The sequence below is a fragment of the Scyliorhinus torazame genome, chromosome 10 (assembly GCF_047496885.1).
Source record: "Scyliorhinus torazame isolate Kashiwa2021f chromosome 10, sScyTor2.1, whole genome shotgun sequence".
Classification (NCBI taxonomy): Eukaryota; Metazoa; Chordata; class Chondrichthyes; order Carcharhiniformes; family Scyliorhinidae; genus Scyliorhinus; species Scyliorhinus torazame.
The window spans coordinates 131,079,285-131,102,379 of record NC_092716.1 but is presented as its reverse complement, the minus strand read 5'-3'; the positions used below and the strand labels follow the sequence as shown (position 1 = coordinate 131,102,379).

The 23,095-nt window shown below is 49.1% G+C and overlaps 1 protein-coding gene across 15 annotated transcripts in view; it reads right to left on the bottom strand.

The window, feature by feature from the left end:
• madd (MAP-kinase activating death domain) overlaps positions 1-23,095 on the bottom strand; it is a 439,970-nt gene that overhangs the window by 307,027 nt on the left and 109,848 nt on the right. For all 15 annotated transcript variants that reach the window (XM_072518747.1, XM_072518746.1, XM_072518754.1 and 12 more), the window contains 2 exons: positions 5,066-5,286; positions 3,784-4,365 (listed from right to left, as the gene is read on the bottom strand). In XM_072518747.1, coding sequence (XP_072374848.1) covers positions 3,784-4,365; positions 5,066-5,124 — 641 coding nt within the window. In that variant the 5' untranslated portion in view covers positions 5,125-5,286. The remainder of the gene's footprint in view (positions 1-3,783; positions 4,366-5,065; positions 5,287-23,095) is intronic.

The following is a 23,095-nucleotide window of genomic DNA, read 5'->3' as shown; positions in this document are numbered from 1 at the left end:
CTTCTCGACAGCAATTAGAGATGGGCAATAAACACTGGTATCATTTATAACATTGTCCCTGTGGGAACATTGGTTCCGTCTTACAATGTTGCGACATACGCCACTGTTTTCAGGAACAATTGTGTCAAATTTCCAAGGACGACCTGCATTATATCAAGAAAAACAGTAAACCAAACACCAAGCCCTGGGGAACAGACAATAAACCTTCCACCAGGACAAATATCTAACTATTAATCATTACTGTTTCCTTTCACTCAATTTTGGATCAAACTTGTGTCCATGTTGCTACTGTTCCTTTTATTCCAGGAGCTCTAACCTTGCTCACATGTGCATTGTATAACAGTGCATCAAATGTCTTTTAGAAGTCCATATACATAACATCAACAGCATTACCCTCATCAACCCTGTGTTACCCCTTCAAAACATTTAGGCAAGCTAGTGACACATGATTATGCTTTAACACACCCATTCTCTCCTGCCTTCATTAATCCAAATCTGAACTGACTGTTAATTATATCCCTAATTATCAAAAAGCTTTCCCACCATCATAATTCAACTGACTGGTCTCTAGTTCTGCTTTTTAATTCTTTAATAGGATGGGCATTGCTGGCTAGGCCAACATTGTTCCTCATCCTTGACTGCTTTTGAGGTGGTGGTGGTAAGTTACCTTCTTGAACCGCTGCAGTCCGTGTGATGTAGGTACACCCACTATGCTGTTAGGGAGGGAGTTCCAGTATTTTAACACAGTAGCAGTGAAGGAACAGTGATATATTTCTGAGTCAGGATGGTGTGAGACTTGGAGTGGAACCTCCAGGTGGTAGGGTTCCCAGGTCTCTGCTGTCCTTGTCCTTCTCGATGGCAGCGGTCGTGGGGTGGGAAGGTGCTGCCTTAGGAGCCTTGGTGAGTTCCTGCAGTGCATCTTGTAGATGGTACATATGGCTACTACTGTGCGTCAGTGGCTGAGGGGATTGAATGTTTGAGGATGGGGGAGCCAATCAAAGAACAAAGAAAAGTACAGCACAGGAACAGGCCCTTCGGCCCTCCAAGCCCGTGCCGCCCATGCTGCCCGTCTAACATAAAACCTTCCACACTTCCGGGGACCGTATCCCTCTATTCCCATCCTATTCATGTATTTGTCAAGATGCCTGTTAAACGTCACTATCGTACCTGCTTCCACCACCTCTTCCAGCAGCGAGTTCCAGGCACCCACTACCCTCTGTGTAAAGTACTTGCCTCACACATCTCCTTTAAACATTGTTCCTTGCATCTTAAACCTATGTGCCCTAGTAATTGACTCTTCTACCCTGAGGAAAAGCTTCTGACTATCCATTCTGCCCATGCCCCTCATAATTTTGTAGACTTCTATCAGGTCACCCCTCAACCTCCGTCGTTCCAGTGAGAACAAATCGAGTTTATCCAACCTCTCCTCATTGCTAATGCCCTCCATACCAGGCAACATCCTGGTAAACCTCTTCTGTATCCTCGCTAAAGTCTCCACATCCTTCTGGTAGTGTGGCGACCAGAATTGAACATTATACTCCAAGTGTTGCCTAACTAAGGTTCTATACAGCTGCAACATGACTTGCCAATTTTTATACTCAATGCCCCAGCCGATGAACGCAAGCATGCCATATGCCTTCTTGATTGCTTTCTCCATCTGCGTTGCCACTTTCAGTGACCTGTGGACCTGTACACACAGATCCCTCTGCCTGTCAATACTCTTAAGGGTTCTGCCATTTACTACATATTTCCCACCTGTATTAGACCTTCCAAAATGCAAATCCTCACATTTGTCCAGATTAAACTCCATCTGCCATATCGCCACCCAAGTCTCCAACCGATCTATATGCTGCTGTATCCTCTGACAGTTCTCATCGCTATCCGCAATTCCACCAACCTCTATGTCGTCCACAAACCATATCAGGCCGGTTACATTTTCCTCCAAATCATTCATATATACTACAAACAGCAACGGTCCCAGCACTGATCCCTGTGGAACACCACTAGTCACAGCCCTCCATTCAGAAAAGCACTCTTCCACTGCTACCCTGTCTTCTATGACCAAGCCAGTTCTGTATCCATCTTGGCAGCTCACCTCTGATCAAGTGTTACTTCATCTTCTGTACCAGTCAAGTTGCTTTATCCTGGATGATGTTGAGCTTCTTGAGTGTTGCTAAAGCTGCATTCATCCAGGCAAGTGGAGTGTACTCCATCACACTCCTGATTTGTGCCTTATAGATGGTGGACAGGCTTTGGAGAGTCAGAAGGCGAGTTACTCACCACAGGATTCCTAGTCTCTGACCAGCTCTCGTAGCCACAGTATTTAGATGGCTAGTCCAGTTCAGTTTCAGGTAGTAAGCCCCCAGGATGTTGATGGTGGGGAATTCAGTGATGCTAATGTCACTGAATGTGTTGGGGAGATGGTTAGATATTGCCCTTCCGGTGTTGATCATTGCCTGGCATTTGTGTGGTGCGAGTGTTCCTTGGCACTTATCAGCCCAAGCCTTAATGTTGTCCATGTCTTGCTTTATTATTTGAGAAGTTGCAAATGGAACTAAACACTGCAATCATCAGCAAATATTGTCACTTCTGACCTTATGGTGGTAAGAAGTTCATTGACCATCTCCAGTGTCTCTTTACCCTTTGTATAATAGTCTGGAACTGTGCAAGGTATTCCATTTGGGTCATTGAAGGTTACTTACAAGTTCAGCACAGTTTTTCTGCTTTTCAATGTTATTCACTGAGAGATGGACTTGATGGTTATGATTTTCATAGAATTCCTACAGTGCAGGAGACCATTCGGCCCATCAAGTCTGCACCGACCGTCTGAAAGAGCAGCCTACCTAGGCCCACTCCCCCACCCTATCCGCGTAATCCCACTTAACTTGTACATCTTTGGTGTGATGAATGTAGGAATTTTTATATATTTTGTATTGTGTGTCTGTTGCATTAAAATAACTTAGGTTAAGGTATCCCAGATTATAGGTTTGCTGAAACTGTAATTAATAATAATAATCTTTATTATCACAAGTAGGCTTACATTAACACTGCAACGAAGTTACTGTGAAAATCCCCTAGTCGCCACATTCCGGCGCCTATTCGGGTACAGAGGGAAAATTCAAAATGTCCAATTCACCTAATCTTTTGGAACTTGTGGGAGGAAACCGGAGCACCCGGAGGAAACCTTCCTTTTTGTTTGTAAGAATGGTTTAACTGTTAATTGAAAAGCTGTTTTTTCCTTGGGTGTTAATAGGGTTAGTCCTGTGTTAATAATAAAACTTGTTTTAATATAAAACATTCCTTGCTGTCAGCAGAATCACTCCTGGAGTGAAGTATCCTTTCATCACAGTTTACAAATTGAAACATTGTTGGGGTCTCGTCCGATTTCCTGACATAAATTGGGGTCTGGTCTGGGTACCGTGATGTTGGACACTACGTGCCCAATCCACCTAACATGCACATCCCTGGACACTAAGGGCAATTTAGCATTGGCAATCAACCTAACCTGCACATCTTTGGACTGTGGGGGGAAACCGGAGCACACACGGGGAGAGAACGTGCAAACTCCACACAGTCACCCCTTGACAGGAATTGAACCCAGGTCCCTGGCGCTGTGAGGCAGCGGTGCTAACCACCGTGCCACCATGCGTTATTAACCTGCATTGTGTAGCCAGTGATTTGTAGACTTGCAATCCGAAATCCCTTTGCTTCTCTACACTTAAATCTAGCAGTGTGTGATTTCCTTATTCTGCCCATCAAAATAGTACACACAAATACACTGACCTTTGAATACCTTTCAGACATCCTGCCTTCTTAATAAGCAGCCGCTCACTGCAACAATCCACTAATCGTTTGAGCGTGTAAAGACATTCTCGGAAGGTGGAGAAGAAGGGGTAATGGCTCAGGATACACAACGAGGTCAGTGTACTGTTCCGGGATCGGTTTCCACTCCTCAGATGTCGCTTCAGTCGTGGTGATCGGCTGATGTCGGGTGTGGAATCGGCGCTGTGCGTGGCCAGGGATGAACCGCTGTCAGAGTTGGTCTGATCATTGTCTGGTGTCTCTGTAGCATTGCCCTTCACATGCTGCAGGCCACGCTCAGGCCGGTCCCTGCTGCGCTTCTGGAAGGAGCGGTAGAAATTAACACAGACCCCGTAGCGGATCACGCCACTGTCTTTGTCGGTCAGGGTAAAGACGAAAGACGAGTCATCTCGCAGGCTGGTGCGTTTCTGGCGCACACTGAGGCATCCTTCAGGCTGGCAGAAAAAGACCACGTCCGGCGGGAGTGGGAAGTCACGGTGATCCTCCAAGGGGTAACGGCGGAGCAGCTCCGGGGTCTGAGCAATGCTCTCGCTGCTGGGTTGCCTGCAAACACACAATGCAATGAGCAGCTGAACAATGATCGCAACACAGACCATACCGCATCGATAAGCAGGCAGCATTCCCACTGGAGACCACACCAACTCCAGCCCACATCGACAACCACACCCATAACCCAACAGCTAGACCAGAACCGTGACCCCAAATTAAGCCTCCAGTTATGCTTCCCCCACCCAAACAGGAAATCCAACCACACCTTCCCCACTCCACAGGACCCAGACACATCCTGCCCACCCACTGCCAACCAAACCACCCCCGTACACCAAGCTGAGTGTACCCCCATCCTCGGCCGCTGTCACTGATGAAGGTCTGCACATCCTCCTCATACACCCACAGCTATGATGCTGAAACCATTGAAGTGCACCAGAGACCACACACTCAGGCCACTGACACCATGACAGGACAGCAGTAGCACCCTGGCCAATCAGCATCTTCCAGTGATTTAGTATATGGAAAGGAGGCTATCCATGGACAGGCACATTGTAATAAAGGATGCCATTTGTGATGCCCTTCCGGCACAGGGCTCCCATCTGTTAATGCCAGCTGCAATGTTTTTTTGCAGAGTCATCAGTAGGCCCCTCACCTTCCACTCCCATCATGCCTATTCCTTCCATTCTGTTCCATCACTCCACCCACAGGAGATTTAACCATCAGCCTCCAGCCAGGGAGCTGCAAAGATCATTACCTTGCACCAATGATCACGAGATAATCCAGCAAACGTGGACATACTCTCTTCTTAGACATCCTCTTCTGTGCTCCACTAGGTCATTGCAGCTTCTCAGGAATTCACAGCTGGCTGAGGTGGAGAACAGTCCTTTGAGCACAGCGTTTCCTGCCAGCAGCTGTCCTCAGCAGCAAAGAGACACTGTACCCAGCTCACAGTGAAACTCACACGGAACGAGATATCTGCAACCGAAAACAGGAGAATGGTGAATCTGTAGCTAAACAGCACTGAGTTCCAAATCATCCCATCATCCACAGAATACAGTCTGCACACTACACCCACATCCTTTAGCACAGCTCACACAGCACCTCAAACCATCGCACATCCTCTCTTGCCCGCATGTGGGTGCCGCGCGCACTGCACCCGGGGCGTGGGTGCCGCGCGCACTGCACCCGGGGCTTGGGTGCCGGGCGCACTGCACCCGGGGCGTGGGTGCCGGGCGCACTGCACCCGGGGCGTGGGTGCCGGGCGCACTGCACCCGGGGCGTGGGTGCCGGGCGCACTGCACCCGGGGCGTGGGTGCCGGGCGCACTGCACCCGGGGCGTGGGTGCCGGGCGCACTGCACCCGGGGCGTGGGTGCCGGGCGCACTGCACCCGGGGCGTGGGTGCCGGGCGCACTGCACCCGGGGCGTGGGTGCCGGGCGCACTGCACCCGGGGCGTGGGTGCCGGGCGCACTGCACCCGGGGCGTGGGTGCCGGGCGCACTGCACCCGGGGCGTGGGTGCCGGGCGCACTGCACCCGGGGCGTGGGTGCCGGGCGCACTGCACCCGGGGCGTGGGTGCCGGGCGCACTGCACCCGGGGCGTGGGTGCCGGGCGCACTGCACCCGGGGCGTGGGTGCCGGGCGCACTGCACCCGGGGCGTGGGTGCCGGGCGCACTGCACCCGGGGCGTGGGTGCCGGGCGCACTGCACCCGGGGCGTGGGTGCCGGGCGCACTGCACCCGGGGCGTGGGTGCCGGGCGCACTGCACCCGGGGCGTGGGTGCCGCACGCACTGCACCCGGGGCGTGGGTGCCGCGCGCACTGCACCCGGCGGTGGGTGCCGCGCGCACTGCACCCGGCGCGTGGGTGCCGCGCGCACTGCACCCGGGGCGTGGGTGCCGGGCGCACTGCACCCGGGGCGTGGGTGCCGGGCGCACTGCACCCGGGGCGTGGGTGCCGGGCGCACTGCACCCGGGGCGTGGGTGCCGGGCGCACTGCACCCGTGGCGTGGGTGCCGCGCGCACTGCACCCGGGGCGTGGGTGCCGCGCGCACTGCACCCGGGGCGTGGGTGCCGCGCGCACTGCACCCGGGGCGTGGGTGCCGCGCGCATTGCACCCGGCGGTGGGTGCCGCGCGCACTGCACCCGGCGCGTGGGTGCCGCGCGCACTGCACCCGGCGCGTGGGTGCCGCGCGCACTGCACCCGGCGCGTGGGTGCCGCGCGCACTGCACCCGGGGCGTGGGTGCCGCGCGGACTGCACCCGGCACGTGGGTGCCGCGCGCACTGCACCCGGCACGTGGGTGCCGCGCGCACTGCACCCGGCACGTGGGTGCCGTGCGCACTGCACCCGGCACGTGGGTGCCGCGCGCACTGCACCCGGCACGTGGGTGCTGCGCGCACTGCACCCGGCACGTGGGTGCTGCGCGCACTGCACCCGGCGCGTGGGTGCCGCGTGCACTGCACCCGGCACGTGGGTGCTGCGCGCACTGCACTCGGCACGTGCATGCACACACAGCATACTTAAGTCCTAGAATGCTCGATATCAATTAGTGACTTGAGGCCCTTGATTTTAAAAGATTAATGTAGCTCAACTAACACCAGCACTCTCCTGCGCGATTGCTGGATTAGGAATTCCCGGCCACTGTGAGATGATTTACTGGGCTGTTGTTAGCAGGCTGACTGACCAGGCAGTGGAGCGAGATGCGCAGTCCAGTCCACTATTGTCTGTGCAGTGCTCTAACGCCAGGCACAAGAGTGAACTTATACAAGCACATGACGTGCCTGTAATCCGACTGGGTTACTATGGTGATGGAATCCAATCTGCTATGTGCAGATAGCGATCTGCTGGTGTTATTTATAGTCCATCAGCACTGGCTAAAACAGAGGCCCAGTGACAACAGGCCTGTGGACTGAGTGGGGCAGGGGTGTTTTATCATGTCCCATGATGGATGAAAGACCAAAGAAATACTGAATCAGCTTCCACTTCTCTTGTGCCTGTCCTCAAACACCAGTCATCACAGAATCAAATCGGATTGAAGGAGGGCCACTGATCCCACTGTGCGGTGATTCTTTACAGGAGTTAACCAGCTCAATTCACTCGCCTGCTCTTCCCCACAACCCTTCAATTCTATTCCATTTGAAGGATATACCCATGTCAATTTTGAATATTACCATTGAATCGGCTTCCATCACCCAGTGCATGACAAATCGGAACAACTCGCTGCATAAAAAACATTCCCATGTTCCCTCTCATTCTTTTACCAAATACCTGAAATCTGTGTACTTCCTTTCCACCAGGGAAAACAGGCTCTCCTTATTTATTCAATCAAATTTCTCCTTAACCTTAATTGGCTGCTTCGCCAATCTCTATAACTGCAGTCCCTCGCCCTGCTGGCGTTTGACAAGGTCTCTTTTGAACTCATGCCAATGTCTAGACATCCTCTCCTCAATTAATCACATTACTCCAGCTGGGGTGCAACCAACTGCTGTACAAATTCACCCGAACTTTCAAAGAACAAAGAAAAGTACAGCACAGGAACAGGCCCTTCGGCCCTCCAAGCCTGCGCCAACCATGCTACCCGACTAAACTAAAATCTTCTACACTTCCGGGGACCGTATCCTTCTATTTCTTCCTTTTGTCATTTTTTAATTTGTTCTTGGATGTTGGTGTCGCTGGTTAGGCCATGCACTTATTGCCCATCCCTAATCGCCCTCAAGATGGTGGTGGCGACCTGCCTTCTTGAACCGCTGCAGTCCATGTGGTGTAGGTACACCCACAGTGCTGTTAGGGAGGGAGTTCATTGTAAGCCCAATATCATTCTTCTTTGGAAGGTTTTGAAAGAAGAGCCATATTGGATAAGAATCGTTAATTTTAACGTTAACAGCAGAATATAGATAGATTGGACTTGGGCAAAGAAATGGCAGATGGAGTTCAATCCGGACAAATGCGAGCGGATGTATTTTGGAAAATTTAATTCAGGTGTGAATTATACAGTCAATGGCAGAACCCTTCGGAGCATTGACATCCAGAGGGGTTTGGGTGTTCGGGTCCATATTTCCATGAAAGTATCAACGCAGGTGGATAAGGTGGTCAAGAAGGCATACAGCATACTTGCCTTCATCGGCTGGGGCATTGAGTACAAGAGTTTGCAGATCATGTTACAGTTGTATAAAACTTTAGTTTGGCCACATTTGGATTATTGCGTGCAGCTCTGGTCGCCACACTGCCAGAAGGATGTGGATGCTTTGGAGAGAGTGCAAAGAAGGTTCACCGTGATGTTGCCTGATCTTGAGGGTGTTAGCTATGAGGAGAGGTTGAATAAACTCGGATTGTTTTCATTCGAAAGACGGAGGTTGAGGGGAGACCTGATTGAGGTCAACATGATTACGAGAGGTATAGACAGGGTGAATAGTCAGAAGCTTTTTCCCAGGGTGGAAGATTCAATTATAAGGGGGCACAGGTTCAAGTTGAGAGGGGGAAAGTTTAGGGGAGATGTGCAGGGAAGTTTTTCACAGAGGGTGGTGGGTGCCTGAAACGCATTGCCAGCGGAGATGATGGAGGCATCGTTTAAGATGTATTTTGATAAGACACATGAACGGGCAGGGAATGGAAGGATACAGATCATTTGGGCAATAAGTAGGTCGAGATAAGAAATCTGGATCGGCGCAGGCTGGGTGGGCCGAAGGGCCTGTTCCTGTGCTGTAACATTCTTTATTCTTAACTCTGTTTCTATTTCTCTCTCCACAGATGCTGCCCGACCTGCTGAGTTTTTCCAGCATTTTCTTTTTTTTTCAGCATCTGCAGTATTTCTTTTTTTTTTGTGACATTTATGAAGCTCTGGGTGCCAAATCGCTCTCTAAAATAACAGATATCAAGTGAGTTAAATCAGGATTGCTCTGCACATCGTCCAGAGGCAGGAAGACAGATGGAGTGCTGGAAATAACCAGAAAAAGGAAGAGATCAGTGGAGAATATCAAAGAGGGAAAGATGTGAAATATTTTTTTAATAAATTTAGATTCTTTTTTTCCAATTAAGGGGCAATTTACCTTGGCCAATTCACCTAACCTGCACATCTTTGGGTTGGTGGGGTGAAACGGGGAGAATGTGCGAACTCCACACGGACTGTGACCCAGAGCCGGGATCGAACCTGGGACCTCGGCGCAGTGAGGCAGCAGTGCTAACCACTGCACCACCGTGCTGCCCAGAGATGTGAAATATTGGTGACAGAGCAAATGGAAGACAGTTCAAGGAAAAACATAGGACAAGGAAGCGGGAAGAAAATGGATGGCAGGTATAATGGGCTGGATGCTACTGACCCTATGCAGAATATGTCGAGGCAGCAAAGGACACAGAGGTGGAGATCTAATGTCAGATAACCTTCAGGAAAGATGACACGCACAGATGAACAAAATTAAGGCAGGAGGAAGTCTGTACAGCAACTTTCACTGTGCCACAAAGATGGGTCGGAAACTAAATTGTGAACATGGTGTAAGGGGGTGACAAAGGGGCATCGACAGGTTGGTGAGCGGGCATAAAATCTGGCAAATGGGGCACAATGTGGACAAATGTGAAATTGTCCATTCTGGCAGGAAGAATAAAAAAAGATGACCTAAATGGTGAGAGATTGCAGAGCTCTGAGGTGCTGAGGAATCTGGATTTCCAGGGCCTGATCACAAAAGGCAAGGAAAGGAAAGCTAACGGAATGTTATTATTTATTGTGAGGGTAATTGATAACAAAGGTAGGGAAGTTCTGCTTCAGTTGTATGTGGCGTTGGTAAAGCCACATCTGGAGTATTGTGAACAGTACTAATCTCCTTATTTCAGGAAGGATGTAAATGTGTTGGAAGCAGTTCAGAGAAAATATTCGAGGGTGCCCACCGTAGAGGGATTGGCGAGGAGGAAAAAGTTGCTTGGGGCAATTTGACAGCTGACAACGGGGAGGGTGGTAGGGCAACTGCGTAGTGCAAGGGGGGTGGAATAAGAGTATGGGGAGAATGCGCACCAGCTGCGGAGGCAGGCTGCGTCCAGGGATATATTGAAGATACGGACTGGGTCTGGGGATGTGGTGTCAGAGCCACAGAAGATAAATGGTGCATTTAGAGAGTACTACCAGGGACTTTATGAGGCGGATCCGGTTTGGAGGGGGTGGGGGTTCTGGATGAGCTGGAATTTCCCCAGGTGGAGGTAGCAAAGAGGCAGGCGTGGCAGGAGCCCCTGGGGATGAGGAAGGTGCTGGATAGTATCAGGAGTATGAAGTTGGGGAAGGCCCCTGGGCCAGATGGGTACCAGCGGAATTTTATAAGGAATTTGTGGCGGACTTGGCACCACATCTGTTGGGGGCGTTTAATGAAGCACTGGAGAAGGGGGAGTTGTCGGTGATGAAGACGCAGGCAGTGATCACACTAAACCCGAAAAAAGGGAAGGACCCGGTGAATGTGGGTCGTATAGACCCATATCACTATTGAACACGGATGTGAAAGTATTGGCTAAGTTGTTGGCAGGGAGGATGGAGGAGTGTGTCCTCGGGGTGGTGGCAGAAGATCGAACAGGCTTTGTGAAAGACAGGCAGCTCGTAAGTAATACAAGGCGGCTGTTGAATGTGGTGATGAATACGTCGGGGGCTCTGGTACCGGAGGTGGTGGTGTCCACGGACGCGGAGAAGGCATTTGATCGGGTGGAGTGGCGGTACTTGTTCGAAGTTTTGGGAAGGTTTGGGTTTGGGCCGATATTTGTGACATGGGTGCGGTTGCTGTATGTGGCACCAAGAGCGAGGGAGGGGATGAATGATGTGAGCTCACGAAGCTTTGACAGGTGTACGAGGCAGGGGTGCCTGCTGTCGCCGCTGCTGTTTGCGCTGGCCATAGAGCTTTTGGTGATGGTTCTCAGGGGGTCGGCAGAGAGGCAGGGGATAATGAGGGGACAGAGGGAGCATCGGGTGTCGCTCTGTGCCAATGACCTCTTGCTGTATGTTTCAGATCCGTTGGAGAGTGTGGGAAGGATTATGGGCCTGTTGGGAGGTTTGGCGGGTTCTCGGGGTACAAGCTGAATGCAGGGAAAAGTGAGGTATTCCCGGTTAATGAGCTGGCACAGTGCGCTAATTTAGGGGGGGGGTGCCATTTACGGTAGCGGGGGATAGGTTTAGATATTTTGGGATTCAGGTAGCTAGGGAATGGACGGGGCTCCATAAGTGGAACTTAAGGAAGCTGGTGGATGAGGCCAGGGGGGTTCTTAGGAAGTGGGATACACTGCAATTAACGCTGGTGGGGAGGGTCCAAGTGGTGAAAATGAATATTCTGCCGAAGTTCTTGTTTATCTTTCAGGCTCTCCTGATCTTTATACCAAAGGCCTTTTTTGGAAAGTGGAGACGATCATCTCGGACTTTGTATGGGTGAGGAAGGTGCCATGGGTGGGGAGGACCCTGTGACAGAGGCAGAGGCAGCAGGGGTGTTGGCATTGCCCAACTTGCTTCATTATTATTGGGCGGCGAATGTGGACAAGGTGCGGCGGTGGTGGGAAGAAGGGGGTAGAGTGGGTTAGGATGGAGGAGGAATCTTGCAAGGGGTCTAATTTGAGGGCTATGGTGATGGCAGCATTGCCAATGGCTCCGAGTAGGTATTCAGGGAACCCAGCGGTGTGTGTGTGTTTGGGGGGGGGGGGGCGGGGGGAGGAGGAGAGATAATGCATATAGGAGGTGGAGGGAAGTGGGGCTGGTCAAGGTGAGGGATTTGTATTCCAAGGGATAGTAGTAAGTAAGTTCAGGTATCAGCAGGTTAGGGACTTTGCACGAAAGGTCTGGAAGGGGTTCACCAGGTTGCCGGGATACACCCTGCTGGAGTGACTGCTGCTTCCGGATGTGGAAGGGGAGGGAAGAATTGGCGATATATAGAAGTGGTTGGGGGAGCAGGGAGGCGAGCGGGTGGTGAAGATCAAGGAGAAATGGGAAGCGGAGTTTGGGGGGGGGGGGGGGGGGGGGGGGGGGGAGAAACTGGGGCGCATGGAGTGAGGCACTGCGAAGGGTACACGGGACCTCCTGGTGTGCAAGGATGAGCCTGATACAGTTTAAGGTGGTGCACGGGGTGTATATGACTCCGGCGAGAATGAGTGGGTTCTTTCAGGGGGTAGCAGATGAGTGTGAGAGGTGTGGGCGGGGGCCAGAGAATCATGTACACATGCTTTGGGGTTGCCAAAAATTGGAAAGATTCTGGGCGGGAGTGTTCGCGATCTTAGCCAGGATAGTGGAGGAGGGAGTGGAACCGGATCCTTTGGTGGCGATATTTGGGGTTTCAGAGAAGCCGGAGTTCACAGAACATAGAGCAGTACAGCACAGAACAGGCCCTTCAGCCCTCGATGTTGTGCCGAGCTTTGTCCGAAACCAAGATCAAGCTATCCCACTCCCTGTCATTCTGGTGTGCTCCAGGTGCCTATCCAATAACCGCTTGAAAGTTCCTAAAGTGTGACTCCACTGTCACAGTAGGCAGTCCATTCCACACCCTAACCACTCTCCGAGTAAAGAACCTACCTCGGACATCCCTCCAAGATCTCCCACCCTGAATCTCATAGTTATGCCCCCTGGTAACAGCTACATCCACCCGAGGAAATAGTCTCTGAACGTCCACTCTATCTATCCCCCTCATTATCTTATAAACCTATTAAGTCGCCTCTCATCTTCCTCTGCTCCATAGAGAAAAGCCCTAGCTCCCTCAACCTTTCCTCATAAGACCTATCCTGCAAACCAGGCAGCATCCTGGTAAATCTCCTTTGCACCCCTTCCAATGCTTCCACATCCTTCCTATAGTGAGGTGATCAGAACTGCACACAATACTCCAAATGTGGTCATGTCTCGTTGCAGCATAACCCCACGGCTCTTAAACTCAAGCCCCCCCGTTAATAAACGCTAACACACTATAGGCCTTCTTCACGGCTCTGTCCACTTGAGTGGCAACCTTCAGAGATCTGTGGACATGAACCCCAAGATCTCTCTGTTCCTCCACATTCCTCAGAACCCTGCCATTGACCCTGTAATCCGCATTCAAATTTTTTCTACCAAAATGAATCACCTCGCACTTATCATCCATCTGCCATTTTTCGGCCCAGCTCTGCATCCTATCAATGTCTCTTTGCAGCCAACAACAGCCCTCCACCTCATCCACTACTCCACCAATCTTGATGTCATCAGCAAATTTACTGACCCAGCCATCAGCCCCCTCCTCCAAGTCATTGATAAAAATCACAAACAGCAGAGGACCCAGCACTGATCCCTGTGGTACACCGCTGGTAACTGGTCTCCAGTCGGAAAATGTTCCATCCACCTGTCTTCTATGTGATAGCCAGTTACTTATCCAATTGGCCAAATTTCCCTCCATCCCACACCTCCTTGCTTTCTTCATGAGCCGACCATGGGGAACCTTATCAAACACCTTACTAAAATCCATGTATACGCCATCAACTGCTCTACCTTCATCTACACACTAAGTTACCTCCTTAAAGAATTCAAACAAATTTGTGAGGCAAGACCTACCCTTCACAAATCCGTGTTGACTATCCTGCATCTTTCCAAATGGTCATAAATCCTATCCTACAGGACCTTTTCCATTATCTCACCGACCACCGAAGTAAGACTAACTGGCCTATAATTACCAGGGTCATTTCTATTCCCTTTCTTGAACAGAGGAACAACATTCGCCACTCTCCAGTCCTCTGCCACTATCCCCGTGGACAACAAGGACCCAAAGATCAAAGCCAAGGGATCTGCAATCTCATCCCTTGCCTCCCAAAGAATCCTTGGATATATCCCATTTGGCCCAGGTTTTTCAAAATTGCTAATACATCCTCCCTCAGAACATCTGCCTCCTCCAGCCTACCCGCCTGAATCACACTCTCATCCTCAAAAACATGGCCCCTCTCCTTTGTGAACACTGAAGAAAAGTATTCATTCAACGCCTCTCCTATTTCTTCTGACTCCATGCACAAGTTCCCACTACTGTCCTTGACCGGCCCTAACCTCACCCTGGTCATTCTTTTATTTCTCACATAAGAGTAAAAAGCCTTGGGGTTTTCCTTGATCTGACCCACCAAGGACTTCTCATGCCCCCTCCTCGCTCTCCTAAGCCCTTTTTTCAGCTCATTCCTTGCTACCTTGTAACCCTCAAGCGACCCAACTGAACCTTGTTTTCTCATCCTTACATACGCTTCCTTTTTCCTCTTGACAAGACATTCAACCTCTTTTGTGAACCATGGTTCCCTTACACGGCCATTTCCTCCCTGCCTGACAGGGACATGCCTTTCAAGGACACGCAGTATTTGTTCCTTGAACAAGCTCCACTTTTCATTTGTGCCTTTCCCTGACAGTTTCTGTTCCCATCTTATGCTCTCGAATTCTTGCCTAATTGGATCATAATTACCCCTCCCCCAATTATAAACCTTGCCCTGCCGTATGGCCCAATCCCTCTCCATTGCAATAGTGAAAGACACCGAATTGTGGTCACTATCTCCAAAGTGCTCTCCCACAAACAAATCTAACACTTGGCCCGGTTCATTACCCAGTACCAAATCCAATGTGGCCCCCCTCTTGTCGGCCTATCCACATATTGTGCCAGGAAACCCTCCTGCACACTCCGTACAAAAACTGCCACATCCGAACTGTTCGACCTATAGAGGTTCCAAACAATATTTGGAACGTTAAAGTCATCCATGACAACTACCCTGAGACCTCTCATGGAGAGGAGGAAGGCCGATGTTGTGGCCTTCGCCTCTCTGATTGCACGGCGGCGAATTTTGCTGGAGTGGTGGTCAGCATCGCCACTGGGGGTAGCAGCTTGGTTGGGTGACCTGTACGACTTCCTGCGATTAGAAAAAATAATGTATGAGTTAAGGGGCTCAGCTGGGGAGTTTGAGAAAAGGTGGGGGATGTTTGTGACCGTGTTTGAGGAGCTATTTGTCGCCGGGGGGGGGGGGGGGGATGAAAAAGGAGGGGTGGGGGGGAACATAAGAACTAGAAGCAGGAGTAGGCCATCTGGCCCCTCGAGCCTGCTCCACCATTCAATGAGATCATGGCTGATCTTTTGTGGACTCAGCTCCACTTTCCGGCCCGAACACCATAACCCTTAATCCCTTTATTCTTCAAAAAACTATCTATCTTTATCTTAAAAACATTTAATGAAGGAGCCTCAACTGCTTCGCTGGGCAAGGAATTCCATAGATTCACAACCCTTTGGGTGAAGAAGTTCCTCCTAAACTCAGTCTTAAATCTACTTCCTCTTATTTTGAGGCTATGCCCCCTAGTTCTGCTTTCACCCACCAGTGGAAACAACCTGCCGCATCTATCCTATCTATTCCCTTATTAATTTTATATGTTTCTAGAAGATCCCCCCTCATCCTTCTAAATTCCAACGAGTACAGTCCCAGCCTACTCAACCTCTCCTCGTAATCCAACCCCTTCAGCTCTGGGATTAACCTAGTGAATCTCCTCTGCACACCCTCCAGTGCCAGTACGTCCTTTCTCAAGTAAGGAGACCAAAACTGAACACAATACTCCAGGTGTGGCCTCACTAATACCTTATACAATTGCAGCATAACCTCCCTAGTCTTAAACTCCATCCCTCTAGGAATGAAGGACAAAATTCCATTTGCCTTCTTAATCACCTGTTGCACCTGTAAACCAACTTTTTGCGACTCATGCACGAGAACACCCAGGTCTCTCTGCACAGCAGCATGTTTTAATATTTTATCATTTAAATAATAATCCCTTTTGCTGTTATTCTTACCAAAATGGATAACCTCACATTTGTCAACATTGTATTCCATCTGCCAGACCCTAGCCCATTCACTTAGCCTATCCAAATCCCTCTGCAGACTTCCAGTATCCTCTGCACTTTTTGCTTGACCACTTATCTTAGTGTCGTCTGCAAACTTGGACACATTGCCCTTGGTCCCCAACTCCAAATCATCTATGTAAATTGTGAACAGTTGTGGGCCCAACACTGATCACTGAGGGACACCACTAGCTACTGATTGCCAAGCAGAGAAATACCCATTAATCCCCATTCTTTGCTTTCTATTAATTAACCAATCCTCTATCCATGCTACTACTTTCCCCTTAATGCCATGCATCTTTATCTTATGCAGCAACCTTTTGTGTGGCACCTTGTCAAAGGCTTTCTGGAAATCCAGATATACCACATCCATTGGCTCCCCGTTATCGACCGCACTGGTAATGTCCTCAAAAAATTCCACTAAATTAGTTAGGCACGACCTGCCCTTTATGAACCCATGCTGCGTCTGCCCAATGGGACAATTTCCATCCAGCTGCCACGCTATTTCTTCCTTGATGATAGATTCCAGCATCTTCCCTACTACCAAAGTTAAGCTCACTGGCCTATAATTACCCGCTTTCTGCCTACCTCCTTTTTTAAACAGTGGTGGCACGTTTGCTAATTTCCAATCCGCCGGGACCACCCCAGAGTCTAGTGAATTTTGGTAAATTATCTATTTGCAATTTCCCTAGCCATCTCTTTAAGCACTCTGGGATGCATTCCATCAGGGCCAGGAGACTTGTCTACCTTTAGCCCCATTAGCTTGCCCATCACTACCTCCTTGGTGATAACAATCCTCTCAAGGTCCTCACCTGTCATAGCCTCATTTCCATCAATCACTGGCATGTTATTTGTGTCTTCCACTGTGAAGACCGACCCAAAAAACCTGTTCAGTTCCTCAGCCATTTCCTCATCTCCCATTATTAAATTTCCCTTCTCATCCTCTAAAGGACCAATATTTACCTTAGCCACTCTTATTTGTTTTATATATTTGTAGAAACTTTTACTATCTGTTATTATATTCTGAGCAAGTTTACTCTCATAATCTATCTTACTCTTCTTTATAGCTTTTTTAGTAGCTTTCTGTTGCCCCCTAAAGATTTCCCAGTCCTCTAGTCTCCCACTGATCTTTGCTACTTTGTATGCTTTTTCCTTCAATTTGATACTCTCCCTTATTTCCTTAGATATCCACGGTCGATTTTCCCTCTTTCTACCGCCCTTCCTTTTTGTTGGTATAAACCTTTGCTGGGCACTGTGAAAAATCACTTGGAAGGTTCTCCACTGTTCCTCAACTGTTTCACCATAAAGTCTTTGCTCCCAGTCTACCTTAGCTAGTTCTTCTCTCATCCCATTGTAATCTCCTTTGTTTAAGCACAAAACACAGGACGTCTCCGAACGGGTAGAGGGCATCCTGAAGGGGGAGGGCAAACAGGCAGAGGTCGTTGTACATATTGGTACTAACGACATAGGCAGGAAGGGGCATGAGGTCCTGCAGCAGGAGTTCAGGGAGCTAGGCAGAAAGTTAAAAGACATGACCTCTAGGGTTGTAATCTCGGGATTACTCCCTGTGCCACGTGCCAGTGAGGCTAGGAATAGGAAGATAGAGCAGCTAAACACGTGGCTAAACAGCTGGTGTAGGAGGGAGGGTTTCCGTTATCTGGACCACTGGGAGCTCTTCCGGGGCAGGTGTGACCTATATAAGGACGGGTTGCATCTAAACTGGAGAGGCATAAATATCCTGGCCGTGAGTTTTGCTCGTGTCACACGGGAGGGTTTAAACTAGTATGGCAGGGGGGTGAGCACGGGAGCAATAGGTCAGAAGGTGAGAGCATTGAGGGAGAACTAGGGAATAGGGACAGTGTGGCTCTGAGGCAGAGCAGACAGGAAGAAGTTGCTGAACACAGCGGGTCTGGTGGCCTGAAGTGCATGTGTTTTAATGCAAGAAGTATTACGGGTAAGGCAGATGAACTTAGAGCTTGGATTAGTACTTGGAACTATGATGTTGTTGCCATTACAGAGACCTGGTTGAGGGAAGGGCAAGATTGGCAGCTAAACGTTCCAGGATTTAGATGTTTCAGGCGCGATAGAGGGGGATGTAAAAGGGGTGGCGGAGTTGCTCTACTGGTTAGGGAGAATATCACAGCTGTACTGCGGGAGGACACCTCAGAGGGCAGTGAGGCTATATGGGTAGAGATCAGGAATAAGAAGGATGCAGTCACAATGTTGGGGGTTTACACAGGCCTCCCAACAGCCAGCGGGAGATAGAGGAGCAGATAGGTAGACAGATCTTGGAAAAGAGTAAAAACAACAGGGTTGTGGTGATGGGAGACTTCAACTTCCCCAATATTGACTGGGACTCACTTAGTGCCAGGGAATTAGAGGGGGCGGAGTTTGTAAGGAGCATCCAGGAGGGCTTCTTAAAACAATATGTAGACAGTCCAACTAGGGAAGGGGCGGTACTGGACCTGGTATTGGGGAATGAGCCCGGCCAGGTGGTAGATGTTTCAGTCGGGGAGCATTTCGGGAACAGTGACCCCAATTCAGTAAGTTTTAAAGTGCTGGTGGACAAGGATAAGAGTGGTCCTAGGATGAATGTGCTAAATTGGGGGAAGGCTAATTAAAACAATATCAGGCAGGAACTGAAGAACATAGATTGGGGGCGGATGTTTGAGGGCAAATCAACATCTGACATGTAGGAGGCTTTCAAGTGTCAGTTGAAAGGAATTCAGGACCGGCATGTTCCTGTGAGGAAGAAGGATAAATACGGCAATTTTCAGGGACCTTGGATAACGAGAGATATTGTAGGCCTCGTCCAAAAAAAAAGGGAGGCATTTGTCAGGGCTAAAAGGCTGGGAACAGACGAAGCCTGTGTGGAATATAAGGAAAGTAGGAAGGAACTTAAGCAAGGAGTCAGGAGGGCTAGAAGGGGTCACTAAAAGTCATTGGCAAATAGGGTTAAGGAAAATCCCAAGGCTTTTTGCACGTACATAAAAAGCAAGAGGGTATAGCAAGGGAAAGAGTTGGCCCACTGAAGGATAGGCAAGGGAATCTATGTGTGGAGCCAGAGGAAATGGGCGAGGTATTAAATGAATACTTTGCATCAGTATTCACCAAAAAGAAGAAATTGGTAGATGTTGAGTCTGGAGAAGGGTGTGTAGATAGCCTGGGTCACATTGAGATCCAAAAAGACGAGGTGTTGGGTGTCTTAAAAAATATTAAGGTAGATAAGTCCCCAGGGCCTGATGGGATCTACCCCAGAATACTGAAGGAGGCTGAAGAGGAAATTGCTGAGGCCTTGACAGAAATCTTTGGATCCTCACTGTCTTCAGGTGATGTCCCGGAGGACTGGAGAATAGCCAATGTTGTTCCTCTGTTTAAGAAGGGTAGCAAGGATAATCCAGGGAACTACAGGCCGGTGAGCCTTACTTCAGTGGTAGGGAAATTACTGGAGAGAATTCATCGAGACAGGATCTACTCCCATTTGGAAGCAAATGGACGTATTAATGAGAGGCAGCATGGTTTTGTGAAGGGGAGGTCGTGTCTCACTAACTTGATAGAGTTTTTCGAGGAGGTCACTAAGATGATTGATGCAGGTAGGGCAGTGGATGTCTATATGGACTTCAGTAAGGCCTTTGACAAGGTCCCTCATGGTAGACTAGTACAAAAGGTGAAGTCACACGGGATCAGGGGTGAGCTGGCAAGGTGGATACAGAACTGGCTAGGTCATAGAAGGCAGAGCGTTGCAATGGAAGGATGCATTTCTAATTGGAGGGCTGTGACCAGTGGCGTTCCACAGCGATCAGTGCTGGGACCTTTGCTGTTTGTAGTATATATAAATGATTTGGAGGAAAATGTAACTGGTCTGATTAGTAAGTTTGCAGACGACACAAAGGTTGGTGGAATTGCGGATAGCGCTGAGGACTGTCAGAGGATACAGCAGGATTTAGATTGTTTGGAGACTTGGGCGGAGAGATGGCAGATGGAGTTTAATCCGGACAAATGTGAGGTAATGTATTTTGGAAGGTCTAATGCAGGTAGGGAATATACAGTGAATGGTAGAAACCTCAAGAGTATTGAAAGTCAAAGAGATCTAGGAGTACAGGTCCACAGGTCACTGAAAGGGGCAACACAGGTGGAGAAGGTAGTCAAGAAGGCATACGGCATGCGTGCCTTCATTGGCCGGGGCACTGAGTATAAGAATTGGCAAGTCATGTTGCAGCTGTATAGAACCTTAGTTAGGCCACACTTGGAGTATAGTGTTCAATTCTGGTCGCCATACTACCAGAAGGATGTGGAGGCTTTAGAGAGGGTGCAGATGAGATTTACCAGACTGTTGCCTGGTATGGAGGGCATTAGCTATGAGGAGCGGTTGAATAAACTCGGTTTGTTCTCACTGGAACGAAGGAGGTTGAGGGGCGACCTGATAGAGGTCTACAAAATTATGAGGGGCATAGACAGAGTGGATAGTCAGAGGCTTTTCCCCGGGGTAGAGGGGTCAATTACTAGGGGGCATAGGTTTAGAGTAGATGTACGAGGCAAGTTTTTTACGCAGAGAGTAGTGGGTGCCTGGAACTCGCTACCTGAGGAGGTGGTGGAAGCAGGGACGATAGTGACATTTAAGGGGCATCTTGACAAATACATGAATAGGATGGGAATAGAGGGATACGGACCCAGGAAGTGTAAAAGATTGTAGTTTAGTCGGGCAGCATGGTCGGTACGGGCTTGGAGGGCCGAAGGGCCTGTTCCTGTCCTGTACATTTCTTTGTTCTTTGCTTGATTTTACCTTCTCACCCTCCATCTGTATTTTAGATTCCACCATATTATGATCGCTCCTTCCGAGAGGATCCAAAACTATGAGATCCTGAATCAATCCTGTCTCATTACACAGGACCAGATCTAGGACCGCTTGTTCCCTCGTAGGTTCCATTACATTCTGTTCTAGGAAACTATCGCGGATACATTCTATAAACTCCTCCTCAAGGCTGCCTTGACCGACCTGGTTAAATCAATCGACATGTAGATTAAAATCCCCCATGATAACTGCTGTACCACTTCTACATGCATCAGTTATTTCTTTGTTTATTGCCTGGCCCACCACACCGTTACTGTTTGGTGGCCTATAGACTGCTCCTATCAGTGACTTTTTCGCCTTACTATTCCTGATTTCCACCCAAACGGATTCAACCTTATCCTCAATCGCACCGATGTCATCCCTTACTGTTGCCTGTATGTCATCCTTAAATAACAGAACTACACCACCTCCCTTACCATCCACTCTGTCCTTCCTTATAGTTTGATACCCTCGTATATTTAACTCCCAGTCGTGACCATCCTTTAACCATGTTTCAGTAATGGCCACTAAATCATAGTCATTCACGATGATTTGTGCCATCAACTCATTTACCTTATTCCGATAACTACGAGCATTCAGGTAAAGTACACTTATGTTGGCTTTTTTACCTCTGTTCTGAATCATAACACCTCGATCAGTAACCTCTCCTAAGTTATATTTCCTCTTAACCTTTCTCCTAATTTTCCTTGTCGTTGAACCTATATCTCCATGTAACAACCTGCCGCGTCGCTTACCATTAATGTTTTCACTTCCCGTTTTATTCCTTTTAGTATTCCTGGTCCTATTCACTGAGCTCCCCTCAGTCACTGTACCTTGTACTGTCGCCTTTTTTGAATTTTGACTATGGCTTCTCTGCCTTACACTTTCCCCCTTACTGCCTTTTGTTTCTGTCCTGTTTTACTACCTCCCAACTTCCTGCATCGGTTCCCATCCCCCTGCCACATTAGTTTAAACTCTCCCCAACAGCTCTAGCAAACACCACCCCTAGGACATCGGTTCCAGTCCTGCCCAGGTGCAGACGGTCCGGTTGGTACTGGTCCCACCTCCCCCAGAACCGGTTCCAATGCCCCAGGAATTTGAATCCCTCCCTCTTGCACCATCTCTCGAGCCACGCATTCATCCTATCTATCCTGACATTCCTACTCGTGGCACTTGCTCTAGCACATGACTAGCTCGTGGCACTGGTAGCAATCCTGAGATTACTACCTTTGAGGTCCTACTTTTTAGTTTAACTCCTAACTCCCTGAATTAAAAGGAAAAGAAAACAGAAACACTACTTACCAGTCACTTACCAGGGATAAAAAGCACTTCCTCCCCACCCAGCTTTGAATTACCACCTAGATTCAAATTCCCAAACTCACTCTTGGTTCTGTCTCACTCTGGCTGTGTCTTCTCTGGCTCACAGGGAGAACTCACTGGGAGTGAGTTTACAGGTTGCTCTTTTAGAAGAGTGAAAAAGGAGAAAAATCTGTACAGATGGTCTCGCTGATTGTTGGGAAGTATGTTTCCCAGGATTTACTTGCTGTAACCTGCTTTGATACATCTTTAAAATTAAAATACGTTTTTTTAAAAAGCAATTCAGAGGAGGTTTACGGACTAATACCAGGAATGGGCAAGTTTTCTGATGAGGAAAGGTTGGAGAGATTAGATTTCTATCCACTGGAGTTTAGAAGAGTAAGAGGCCACTTGATTGAAACCTTTAAGATTCTGAGGGATATTGACAGGGTGAATGTGGAGAGGATGTTTCCTCTTGTGGGAGAATCTAGAATAATAAGGGGATATCCATTTCAGACAAAGTTAGGAAAATGTGTTTTCTGTGAGAGGGCGCTGAGTCTCTGGAACTCTCTTCCGCACAAGGCAGCGGAAGCAAAATCTTTGCACATTTTTAAGGCAGAGCTGGACAGATTCTTGATGAACAAGGGAGTGAAAGGTTATTGGGGTGGGTAGAAATGTGGAGTTGAGGTTACAATCAGATTAGTTAAGATCTTATTGAATGGTGGAGCAGCCTCGAGGGGCCGAGTGGCCTCCTCCTGTTCCTAATTCAGATGTTCGTACATTCGTACGTCGACAATGTCCACAGAAATCTTCTTCACTGACCACATAAAAGCCTCAGGTGGCCAGTTCA